The sequence below is a fragment of the Trachemys scripta genome, chromosome 8 (genome assembly GCF_013100865.1).
Source record: "Trachemys scripta elegans isolate TJP31775 chromosome 8, CAS_Tse_1.0, whole genome shotgun sequence".
NCBI lineage: Eukaryota > Metazoa > Chordata > Testudines > Emydidae > Trachemys > Trachemys scripta.
In genome coordinates, this window is record NC_048305.1 from 49,962,885 (window position 1) to 49,975,883 (window position 12,999).

Below are 12,999 nucleotides of genomic sequence, written 5' to 3' on the forward strand. Positions count from 1 at the left end.
ATCCCACATAGATGAGATAACATTTAAACATGCATGGTGAATTGACTTGAATGCGATCATATACAAAATTCATATAAAAATGAAACAAGGAAATTAAATGCCAAAAAACTGCATTAATGCATCACTATGGTTGAGATTTTAAATGCACAAACTCTGAGTACCACAACCTTTTGAATTTCCCAATTTTAACAACTATTACACTGCAGTTCCATATATATATATATTTTTTTTAAATATATAGATATAGATATACACACACACACCTTGGAATATAACTGGGAAAAAACAAAAATAGAGCCAACCTTCAATAACACCATCTTAAATGAACATAAAATATTCACCCAGAAGCAATCTTGGTAAAAATAAGCAGAAAACTTACCCCATCTGGCAGTGCCCTCCAGCACACAGCACTGACAAACTCATTTGTATCATCCTCTTTCCGGTCCTTGTCCAGGACGCTTTTGACTGTGTCAAATTTAAAAGTCAGAAGTGTCTTTGAGAGGCCCTTGTAGTACAGGTAGAGGGAGTTATTTTCGCTTCCTATAAATACAAGCAAATCAATAAAATAAGTTCTAGAAATGGACCCCTGATAAGCAAGTCTTTTTAGATCTTTTAGTGAGAATGTAGAGAATTATTTCAGCCTAGTTCCTGCGAGTTTAATTGCCACCTCTACCTCCGATCACTGATAGCTGCTGCAACTAGAGTACAGGATCACTACAGGGTGGATGTCCAGGTTACTATGTTATAATTACAAGGGAATCAATACACAATTACAACACTGTTTTGGTAAGACTTTAACCTTGTTCCATAACTTTGGCAGACTTGAAAAGGCAGGGAGCATAATTAAAGACCCCATGTGCAAATTGCACAGATGTCAGTGGAACTCAGATGGGAGATGGCAGCACAGCAGCAACATTTAGGGGGATCTTTTCACCAGTGGTGGAATTGTTTCAACTCCTAATCCAGCAATAATTGGTTTAACTATCCCAGAGAGGCAAGTCCACCATTGTGCACTGCAGCAGGAGATGCAGACTTACGTAGGTCTGACTGTCAGTTTTAACAGTAGGAAGAGAGAAATCTCCTCTGTGGAAGCTAGTTGTGGTTTTAAAAGGATTTATTTGGTCTTCTAGAAAGCAGTCTGAATATAGGGAACTGAACTGGTTTGTCTATGCAGAGTGCTGTGCTAAATGACACACAAGACTGTCCACCCCCAGGATCATCCAACTGGTATAGAATCCTGACCTTCCCTAAAAGGACTTGAAGGGATTTTTTAGTTTAATTATTTAAAAAAAAAAGACTAATTTTAAAATTAGTTTAATTATGATTTAAAATAATTATTAATAAAAAATATTATTTTGAATAAATTATTATTCATGCCAGCTATGTAGAGACTGTGAACTTACCTGTGGACTTTTCAGTGAAAGTCTGGTGGTTAAAGCAAATCATGTAAGTTAGGCCAGAACTGGAGTAAGTGCACACTGCTGTATGGCACTACTTTTTATACTATTCTCTAGGGCAAAGGCTGAGGGGAGAGGCTAAGAATAATCCTGTATTTTTTAAGATGTCTCAAGTACAGAGTTCATTTTTATGCATACTTTTCATTAGAAGTAGTGCAAGCCCTGAGGAGCCATGCAAACATTTTTGGGTGGATGCTCTACTCACCACAGGCGATGTAGTCTCCGTTGGACGCCAGACCTACAAAATTCTTCTCATTGATGTGACCCTTGAAAGAGCGCAGGCAGTGTGGTTTCCCTACATTCCACAGCTTCAGCTGACTGTCTGTTGACCTGCAATCATCAGTACAGAAAAGTCAGAATGTTACCATAAGACAGGGGACTCCAATTTGAATTGTGATTTCTTAGTGTGATACTTACAACTCTCCTATAACATACTTGATTTCATGTCTTGCTCAAAGTGAATTAGTGAAAGTATCACATTAGATTAAAGCCTGTCAAATGGGTGACTAGGCTGCACAAAAAACTATCCCAACAAGGTTATTCCTTTCTCCAATGCTGCTGTCAATATCACTTTCCTCCACTTCACTCATTCTCATAACCCTGGGCCATCTTTGATTCCTTATCCCCACACATCCAGGACATTATCAGATGTTTCTTCCTCTACAATATAGCCACAATCTGTTCCTCCCTTTCTGCCCTGCTAGTGAAAATACTTGTCCATGTGCTTACCTCCTGCGTTGAATATTGTGACCTCCTCCTCTAGGTTCCCTAAGAGTATGGCACTCACCTCTAGTCCATCTAAACCTCAGCAGCTAAAATTAACCTCTTGTTTATGAGATGTCACTTATTTTTAAATCCCTCCACTGCATCCCCTATTTCTCAGTCTGCCCTCAAGCCTCTGCACAGGTTCTGGGCAGGGTTAACATCTCTGATCTCATTTATCGTGTTCCCTTTAACCCACAAACAAAACCAGCCTCAACAGCCCTTTTTCCACTGACTCCAGCCTTCATGTCTTCTTTCTCTTTGCCCTCAATGCACAAAATGACCTTCCAATCCCACTGCAAAAGGCTTCCATGCCTCTCCTCATTCAAATTCTTCTTACTGACTCACTTATGTCCTCCACAAACACTACCCCACATCAAGCTCCTCTATCCCATCACTGTCCAAGGAAGTGGGAAAAACAAGTTAACTCAGTTTTTTGGATCTCCCAGTATTGTCCTGTCTTCATTATGCCTCAGGGTTTTATAGTAATATTAAATATTTATAGTATGGTTGCATCCAGAACCCATGACTAGGATCAGGCCCCACTGTTCTAGGTATAAGTGCAGTTCCTGCCCCAAAGTTTCTTGTACAACTCAAATATATTTTCCACCCACCCCCATGCCTACAAATTGGCAGTGATAGTTTCATTTACTACATATCTTTGACAGATTCAATTGCACATAGACCATTAAGTTATCACCACTGTGACTACTTTTAACAATGCAAGCCTTCAGCATCTCACAACCCATCAGAACTAGAAATGGAAGGTTTATACCTCTAGAAAAGGGAAATTTCCAAGTGCTGCACAAGACCACAGACCTTCTCGACCCAGTAGGTCCTACGACATTACATTTGTTCCATTGTGAATAAAATATCTGGGTAGTTTCTAAAATGTATCATAAATTCCTCTCTCCACCAGAGTCCTCAAATATTGGAACTTGGGGTAATAATGCCAAGCAGCAGGATAAGAAAAAAAAACTTAACTCAGATTTTTTATTGCAGTAAGTGGTATATGAAGACTCCATGATGGTGTAGTATAGAGGTTTTATTAGTACTAACCTCTCATAGCTTACTCACAAGTGAGTAACATGCCAATCTAGTATGCATATGCTAATCAATATATTCCCATAGACAAAAACTGGTTAAAAGCAGCTAATATTGCTTCAGGGCACATCCCAAGTCACTCAAACCCTTATAATTCAGGAAGCAACAAGTAAGGGGAAAATCTCCCATATTCTGCGACACCCATAGAATATCGCCAATGGCACAATTACTGCCCCCACAGGAATAATCATTTTTATCTCCAAAATATACCCCAAATCCCTACATACTGCAACATGGCTGTAACTCATGCAAACCTTATCTCAGACCTCAAACAAACAGTTACAATTATAACAGATGAGGAGAGAGGTGTAGTTTGATTTGTTAGACATTTGTAACAATAGCATGAAATCAGAGTGAACATTCTGATTTATATCTTTTGTTACTGGGACTCAGGAAGAGAGAAAATTATTTACTTTATACTAACTAGAAGTTCTTCAAAGTGCGTGTGGCCCTTATCTGTATTCCACTCAGCGTATGCATGTGCTCCATGGGCCCAGAGTTGAAAATTTTTTGAAAGCATTGTCCATTGGTCTGTGCATGCACCCTCACTCTCCTCTCATGCCTCCAACCCAGGTGATAAAGAACGGAGCAGACAAAGTGCCTCTCCAGTTTCTTCTGTACAGTGAATCCAAGAATGAGCCAAAGCAGAGGGGAAGAGAGCAGGTAGTGGAATATGGACCACACATCTAGAAGAATCTTCAGTTACAGTAAAAAGCAACAGAGGGTCCTGTGGCACCTTTAAGATTAACAGAAGTATTGGGAGTATAAGCTTTCGTGGGTAAGAACTTCACTTCTTCAGATGCCACGAAAGCTTATGCTCCCAATACTTCTGTTAGTCTTAAAGGTGCCACAGGACCCTCTGTTGCTTTTTACAGATTCAGACTAACACGGCTACCCCTCTGATACAGTTACAGTAAGTTAACTTTCTCTTCTCCTTCAAGTACTGGCCCCTTTGTGTATTCCACTGTGAGTGACTGACAGCACTACTTAAGTACAGTAACTCCTCACTTAACGTTGTCATTATGTTCCTGAAAAATGCAACTAAGTGAAATGATGTTAAGCGAATCCAATTTCCCCATAAGAATTAATGTAAATGGGGGGGGTTAGGTTCCAGGACAGCTTCCCCTACTCTACAAGCACCAGCAGCGGGGGGCTTAACTCTCAGCCCGCCCACTCCACCCCTTCCTCCAAGCCCCCACCCTTGACCCACCTCTTCTCCCCCCACCTCCTCCCCCTTTACTTCGCATGCTGCATCCTGGCTCCTCCCCTCCCTTCTAAACGCAGCAAGCCAGCTAATTGCCGGGTTCGGGAGGCAGGAGAGGAAGGGGGAGCCTGCGCACGGAGTCCTCATTCCTCCCCCTCTTCTGCCCGGGGCAATCAGCTGGCTTGCGGTGTTCGGGAGGCAGGGGACGGAGGGGGAGCCTGCATGCTGAGTCCTCGCTCCTCCTCCCCATCCTGCCTCCAAAACACCGCAAGCCAGCAGGATGAGGGAGGAGGGGGGAAGCGTGTTGAGTCCTCGCTCCTCCCCCCTCCCTCCTGCCTGGGGCAATCAGCTGGCTTGCAGCATTTAGGAGGCAGGAGGGAGGGGGGAGGAGCGAGGACTTGGCGCAGGCTCCCCCCCTCCCCCCGCCTCCTGCCTGAGGCAATCAGCTGGCTTGAGGCGTTTGGGAGGCAGGGGAGCCTGCATGCCGAGTCCTCCCCCCGCCTCCAAAACGCCGCAAGACACCTGATTGCCGTGGGCAGGAGGCGGGGGGAGGAGGGGGAAGGCGCCGATCCGCAGGGTCTGCCAGTGGGCGGGAGGCCCTGGTGGGGGGTGGGGAATGGGGGGTGGATAGGGAGGCTGCCAGTTGTGGAGAAAGCAGGCAGCCAAACAATGTAAGAGTGGAGCATTGCACAACTTTAAATGAGTACGTTCCCTAATTGATCAGTAACGTAACGAAACAATGTTAAGCAGGACGACTTTAAGTGAGGAGTTACTGTAGGAGGATGCAGGTGGCAGAGCCGACTGAAAGACCACTGTCCCAAAAAGCACATCAGTGGAGGAGAAAATTGTCTCACAAGTGTGCAGATGGAACTCTACAAAGTTGCTTTGCAAATGTAAAGTAAAGGTACTTCTTGAAGCGATGCCATTGAGGTCACTTGTGCTCCTGTACAAGAAGCCCTCACCCCCCTGAGGGGGAGGAAGATGTGACAGCTGATAGAGTATGATACAGCCTGATATCCATTTAGAGATCCTCTGAGATGATATAGTTTGACCTCAGACTCTTTCAGCTAAGGCGATAAAAAGTCTCAGTGATTTTCTGATTGGCTATATCCTTTGCAGGTAAAAGGTTAAGGATTGTCGCATTTCAAGGGAATGAAGTCTACTCTTTGTCATATGCTTCTGGTTCAGGAAAAAACAGGAAAGTGAACTGACTGGATTAGTCGAAACTCAAACTACTTTGGGGGTGAACTTAGGATGTAAACACAATGAAATTGTGTCTCTAGGGAATATAGCGTAAGGTGGATCTGCCAACAGTGCTCTGAGCACACACCCCTTCCTGGCTCAGGTGATGGCTACCAGGAATACAACATTCATCGATAGGAGAGATATGGAACATGCAGCTAGTGGTTCGAAGGGAGGCATAGTGAGCACCAAAAGAACAAGGGTTAAGTCCCACTGAGAAGATTTCCTTACTGGTGGAAAGGTTCTGATTAGACCCTTCCAGAATCTTATGCTCCCAATGGGGTCAGTGGGTGAGCAAAAAATGAGCAACCATGTGAAGGTGGGTGGTATGCACTGACTGCTACCCGGTGGACCATAAATCTTGACTTTAGTAAAGCTTTTGATACGGTCTCGCATGACCTTCTCATAAACAAACTATGGAAATGCAGCCTAGATGGAGCTACTATAAGGTGAGTGCAAAACTGGTTGGAAAACTGTTCCGAGAGAATAGTTATCAGTGGTTCACAGTCATGCTGGAAGGGTATAATGAGTGGGGTCCCACAGGGATTAGTTCTGGGTCCAGTTCTGTTCAATATCTTCATCAGTGATTTAGATAATGGTATAGAGAGTACACTTATAAAGTTCATGGACGATACCAAGCTGGGAGGAGTTGCAAGTGCTTTGGAAGACAGGATTATAACTCAAAATGATCTGGACAAACTGGAAAAATGGTCTGAAGTAAATAGGATTAAATTCAAAAAGAACAAATGCAAAGTACTCCATTTAGGAAGGAACAATCAGTTGCACACATACAAAATGGGAAATGACTGCCTAGGAAGGAGTATTGTGGAAAGAGATGGGGGGAAGGGGTGGTCATAGTGGACCAAAAGCTAAATATGAGTCAGTGTTCTACTGTTGCAAAAAAGAGAACATCCTTCTGGGATATATTAGCAGGAGTGTTGTAAGCAAGACACGAGAAGTAATTCTTCCGCTCTACTCTGCGCGGATTAGGCCTCAACTGGAGTATTGTGTCCAGTTCTGGAAGCCACATTTCAGGAAAGATGTGGACAAACTGGAGAGAGTCCAGAGAAGAGCAACAAAAATGATTAAAGGTCTAGAAAACATGACCCATAAGGGAAGATTGAAAAAAATTGGGTTTGTTTAGTCTGGAAAAAGAGACAGGGGACATGATAACAGTTTTCAAGTACATAAAAGGTTGTTACAAGGAGGAGGGAGAAGAATTGTTCTTCTTAACCTCTGGAGGATAGGACAAGAAGCAATGAACTTAAATTGCAGCAAGGGAGGTTTTGGTTGGACATTAGGAAAAACTTCCTAACTGTCAGGGTAGTTAAGCACTGGAATAAATTGCCTAGGGAGGTTGTGGAATCTCCATCACTGGAGATTTTTAAGAACAGGTTAGACAAACACCTGTCAGGAACGGTCTAGATAATACTTAGTCCTGCCTTGAGTGCAGGGGACTGGACTAGATGACCTCTTGATGTCCCTTCCAGTCCTATGATTCTATGATAAAGAGTTAATAGAAAGACTAGCTGTTTTGAGGGAAAGATGACAGTCCAGAATAAGGGGGGGGGGAATACTTTTTTTCGTGCCCACAAAGAGAAATGCTTCTGTTTGGCTAAGTAGCATTTTCTAGTGGAATCTTCTTCTATTAGCAAGGATGCTTTGCACTGCTAGAGAGCATGAACATAGAGTTGATGCCCATTCAAAATCCAGCCCTTGAGACAGAGTGCTGGGGGGACTGGGATGCTTGATTCCATCTTTCACCTGGGTCAGCAGACTGGAAAAGACTGAACTTTGATCGGCAACCAAGACAACATTCACAGGATACTCAGGGACCAAAACTGTGGGCTCAGTTGGGGACAATAAGGATGATTCGTATCTTGTACTGACTAATTTTCTTTAAGACAAGGAATGCAAGGTAGGGAATGCAAAATTCAGATGGTCTGTCTGACCACAGAAGGAGAGCATCGCTGAGAATGATGTGCTAGGGCTCCTCTGGAAAAATGTATGTTGCACTTTCTCTTCACTGAGAGGTGAACATGTTCCCATAGAGCAAAATCACTGTTCACTAATGAGTCATGTAACTCCCACTCATGGTTGATAGCAAAGTGTCTGCTGAGGGAATCAGCCACCACAATTTGATTCCTAGGAACGTAAGCTGCCGACAGGGTGATTTGATTACTGATGCACCAGTTGCATAGAGTGACCACTTCCACACACAGGGGAATGGATCTCACTCTGTGCTTTTGGATGTAAAAGACAGTCGTCATACTGTCTGACATTATGAGACTATGGGGACCTTGAATGAATAGTAGAAAGGCTTTGCAAGCCTCTTGGACAGCCCATAATTCCAAAACGTTGATGTGCATTCTGGCTTCTCGGGCTGTCCAAGCACCCTACAACATGCAGCTGTCCATGTGAGCTCCCCAGTCTAAAAGGGACGCATTTAATGATCATCCTATCTGGTGAGGAGAAAAGGAAGGGAATGCCCATGCATACCTGCTGGGGATTCTTCCACCACAATAGAGATGATTTTATTTTGGTGGAAACAAGTTACTATGCTGCTCATGGACTGTTTGGTGGGTACATGGTTTGAAGCTACGCTTGCAGGCAATGAAGATAGAATCTGGCGAATGGCATAGCATAAGTACATGAAGCCATACAGCCCAGTAGAGAAATTCTGACTGGTTTTCAAGAGTTGCTCATGATCTCATCTATGAAGTCATTCATCACTTGGAACAAATCCATTGGCACATAAGCCTTTGCCCTGACTAAATTGAGGAACCCTCTGACTAATTCGGAAGTCTGTTGGAGTGAGGACAGACTTTTCTGAATTTACAATGACCCCTAGGGGAGACAAGAATTGAAGTATTGGCTAAGTCAACTCATAGGCACCTTGGGAATGAGAAGCTAGTCATCAAGGTAGGGGAAGCCACAATGCCTGATATGGGCGGCTGCTGCTACTACTAAGACAACCTTGGTAAAGACCCTGATGGTTGTGAGGCCAAAGAGGCGCACTCTATCGAAAATGGTTGGGGCCCACCATGAATCTGAGAATTCTAACATCGGAGTGTGGGGTCAATGTCCATGTGAAAGTACCAGTCCTTCATATCGAGAGCTGTAAATAACATATCTTTTTCCAGGGATGGGATTATAAATGCCAGTGTGACTATGTAAAATTTCAGTTTGCAAATAAAGACGTTAAGAACACAGAGATTGAGGATGGGTCTCCAGCTGCCCTTCTTTTTGGGTACTAGGAAGTATGTTGAGTAAAAACCTTTCCTTGGTACGAAGTACCCACTTTATTGCTCGTCACAGTAAGAGAGCTTCTGCCTCTTGTTTGTGAATCTTCTCGCGAGATCAGTCCCTTAAAAGGTGTGAGGATAGGGACTTTGGAGGGGTCAGGAATGCAAATTTGATTGCATAGCCAGAATGGATGCCAGATTAGTTCCTGTACATGCCCACTATTACTGCACTCCAGTTGTGGGAAAAGTGCTTGATAAGCTCCAAAGGGTGTGCGGGAATCAGCAGGTGGTGGCATCACTGGTTTGCAGCACTCCAACTCTCATCAAAAATATTACTTAGATGGGGGCTGGGTGAGTGATATTGCCACAGAAAGTGTGGGAACATGGAACTTCTGAACCCTTTTACTCTTATGGGGTGGCTCATAAGGCCACTGGAGGTAAAATTATTGATCCATCAGTCTAGGCTTGTATGACTGCCTGTGGAATTTTCTTTTTGGGGCAGGTTTATATATTCCCAGAGAGCAGAAGGCAGCCTTGTAGTCCTTTGTAATGTGCAAGGACTCATCTGTCTAAAAGATGAGTTTCATCAAAGAGCAGGTCCCTCCTTGGTGTTCTGGACTTCTCTGGGCTATTCTGAAGCATGAAACCACAATTCATGTCACATCACAATGGCAGTAGCCATTGCTCTTGAAGTTGTATCTGCTGCATCTACTGCTGATTGAAGACAACCAACTTGCGTTCCTCAATGAGAGCCTGGAATTGAGCTCTAAACTGTTGCAGAAGTTAGACAATGAGTGCCATGAATTAGGAATAGTTCAGGTGATCATAACTGGCCATCAATGCTTGGTGAGGGGGTATTCTGAATTGAAGGCTAGTAGAAGTGAAGACTTTCCTTCCCAATAAATCAATCATTTACCATCTCTCTCAAATGAAGTAGATTTACGGTGATCCTGTCCATGGCAGCCTTGACAACAGAAGTGTTAGAAATAAGATTAGAAAGAAAATTCCACCCCTCTGGCTAGGACAAATTAACATTTTGCTGCCCTTTAGGGGTAAAAGCACAAGTGGCTGGGGAATGCCAGATTGTTCTATCTGGTTCCAAAATATCTTGTGTGACAGACCCAGACCAGTGGGGTACAGGAGTCTGGTAGAGGGCAAATATACTGGTCACTGGATGAGTAGTTTTCTGTTCCCTGAGTGACCAGAGCAGGGGCTGCACTAGAGTAATCAGGAACCTGCTAGAACCAGTTAAGGCAGGCTAATTAGGACACCTGGAGCCAATTAAGAAGCTGCTAGAATCAATTAAGGCAGGCTAATCAGAGCACCTGGGTTTTAAAAGGAGCTCACTTCAGTTTGTGGTGTGAGTGTGAGGAGCTGGGAGCAAGAGGCGCAAGGAGCTGAGAGTGAGAGGGTGCGCTGCTGGAGGACTGAGGAACACAAGCGTTATTAGACACCAGGAGGAAGGTCCTGTGGTGAGAATAAGGAAGGTGTTTGGAGGAGGCCATGGGGAAGTAGCCCAGGGAGTTGTAGCTGTCATGCAGCTGTTACAGGGTCAGGAGGAAGCTCTGATTGTCCTTTCCGAGGGGAGGTGTCAACAAACTCCAGAGCACTATGTCGACTCTGCGGGATAGTACAGGTACCCTGGTCCCCAGTATGGCCAGTTAAGTCAGGTCAAAGGGTGGTTGTAGAGGTCCTCATGGCATTCTGAGGCAGTTGTTGAGGTGGAGGTTGGTTCCAGAGTGCTCCAGATCTCTGATGGGGTGGACTCCCCACACTAGCCCTGAAAGAGCTGAATTAGGCCAGGTGGGCCAAACCTGCTGTCATAACTATAAAGGGAAGGGTAACAGCTCTCGTGTGTACAGTGCCATAAAATCCCTTCTGGCCAGAGACTCCAAAATCCTTTTACCTGTAAAGGGTTAAGAAGCTCGGGTAACCTGGCTGACACCTGACCCAAAGGACCAATAAGGGGACAAGATACTTTCAAATTGGGGGGAGAGGAGGCGGGGGGAGGAGAAAAGGCTTTTTCTGAAAGAAAAAGAGATGGAGGAGAGAGAAAAAGAAAGGAAGCATGCACTGGAATTAGCAAGGGCTAGGCCGGATACAACAGCCAATCCTAACAACCCCTCTCCAGGTACCACTTCCCATCCCAGAAAATTCCCCACCTAGAAGGCAGGCGATGATACTGAGGCCTTCTTAGAAAATTTTGAAAGGGCCTGCCTTGGATACGGCCTCACTGCAGACCAGTACATGGTAGAGCTGAGGCCGCAGCTCAGTGGACCCTTAGCAGAGGTGGCGGCTGAAATGCCTAAGGAACACATGAACAGTTATGAACTTTTTAAAAACAAGGTCAGAATCAGAATGGGGCTAACACCTGAGCATGCCCGTCGGCGGTTCAGAGCCCTAAGGTGGAAACCCGATGCGTCATTTACCCGACATGCCTACCACATTGGGAAAAATTGGGATGCCTGGATATCAGGAGCAAAATGTTAAATCTACGGAAGAGTTGCCCTTCCTAATGCAAATGGAGCAGTTTTTAGAGGGTGTTCCTGAGGAAATAGAAAGGTACATCCTAGATGGGAAGCCCAAAACTGTAACCGAGGTGGGGGAGATTGGAGCCAAATGGGTGGAGGTGGCAGAAAAGAAAAAAAACTAGTAGCAGTTGGAGCGAATATCAGAAGGGGCAACCCGAAACCAAACCTTACCACCGGGGACAACCCAAGGCCCCACCTACATCCCACGGGAAACCCCAGACACCTTCCCACCCCACCACACCAGTCTCCACCACCCAACATCGCCCTGGTGATACCTTAGCAGGGTGATGTTTTAAAATGTAATGAACTGGGACATATAAAGGCTCACTGCCCCAAAAACCCCAACCGATTACAGTTCATTACCCCACAATCACACCAAACATCCCCAGACGCCTCTCTCATACCCTGGGAGCGAAGGGAAACCTTGAGAGTGGGCAAACCATTCCTAATAACCACAGATGCGTCCAAGCGAGGCGTGGGAGCAGTTTTAATGCAGGAAGGACCGGATCAAGAATTCCATCCTGTCGTGTTTCTCAGCAAGAAACTGTCTGAGAGGGAAAGCCACTGGTCAATCAGCGAAAAGGAATGCTATGCCATTGTGTACACGCTGGAAAAGCTACGCCCATATGTTTGGGGACGGCGTTTCCAACTACAAACAGACCATGCTGCGCTACAGTGGCTTCATACCGCCAAGGGGAATAACAAAAAACTTCTTTGGTGGAGTTTAGCTCTCCAAGATTTTGATTTTGAAATACAACACATTTCAGGAGCTTCTAACAAAGTGGCTGATGCACTCTCCCGGGAAAGTTTCCCAGAGTCAACTGGTTAAAAATTGTTCTTGGAATGGAACATATTGTTAGTTTTTATATAATCAGTAGTATGTCTAAAGGTACATGTGTCTTATTAACTCTGTTTTCTCCTAGAGCTCCAGGAAGAAATCACAGCCAGTGTGGAACCGGACGTCCAACACGATCTGTGATTTGGGGGGCGTGTCATAACTATAAGGGAAGGGTAACAGCTCTCCTGTGTACAGTGCCATAAAATCCCTCCTAGCCAGAGACTCCAAAATCCTTTTACCTGTAAAGGGTTAAGAAGCTCGGGTAACCTGGCTGACACCTGACCCAAAGGACCAATAAGGGGACAAGATACTTTCAAATCTTGGGTGCGGGGGGGAAGGCTTTTGTTTGTGCTCTTTGTTTTGGTTGTCCTTCGCTCTTGGGACTGAGAGGGACCAGACATCAATCCAGGTTCTCCCCATCTTTCTAAACAAGTCTCTCCTATTTCAAACTTGTAAGTAAATATCCAGGCAAGGCGTGTTAGTTTTCCTTTGTTTTCTCAACTTGTAAATGTACCTTTTACTAGAGTGTTTATCTTTGTTTGCTGTACTTTGAACCTGAGGCTAGAGGGGAGTCCTCTGAGCTCTTTAAGTTTGATTACCCTGTAAAGTTATTTTC

The 12,999-nt window shown here is 44.6% G+C and overlaps 1 protein-coding gene across 2 annotated transcripts in view; it reads right to left on the bottom strand.

Moving 5' to 3' along the window:
• COP1 (COP1 E3 ubiquitin ligase) overlaps positions 1-12,999 on the bottom strand; it is a 205,685-nt gene that overhangs the window by 54,968 nt on the left and 137,718 nt on the right. For both annotated transcript variants that reach the window (XM_034778467.1, XM_034778468.1), the window contains exons 17-18: positions 1,663-1,787; positions 380-540 (exon numbers count right to left, since the gene is read on the bottom strand). In XM_034778467.1, the coding sequence (XP_034634358.1) occupies positions 380-540; positions 1,663-1,787 (286 nt within the window). The remainder of the gene's footprint in view (positions 1-379; positions 541-1,662; positions 1,788-12,999) is intronic.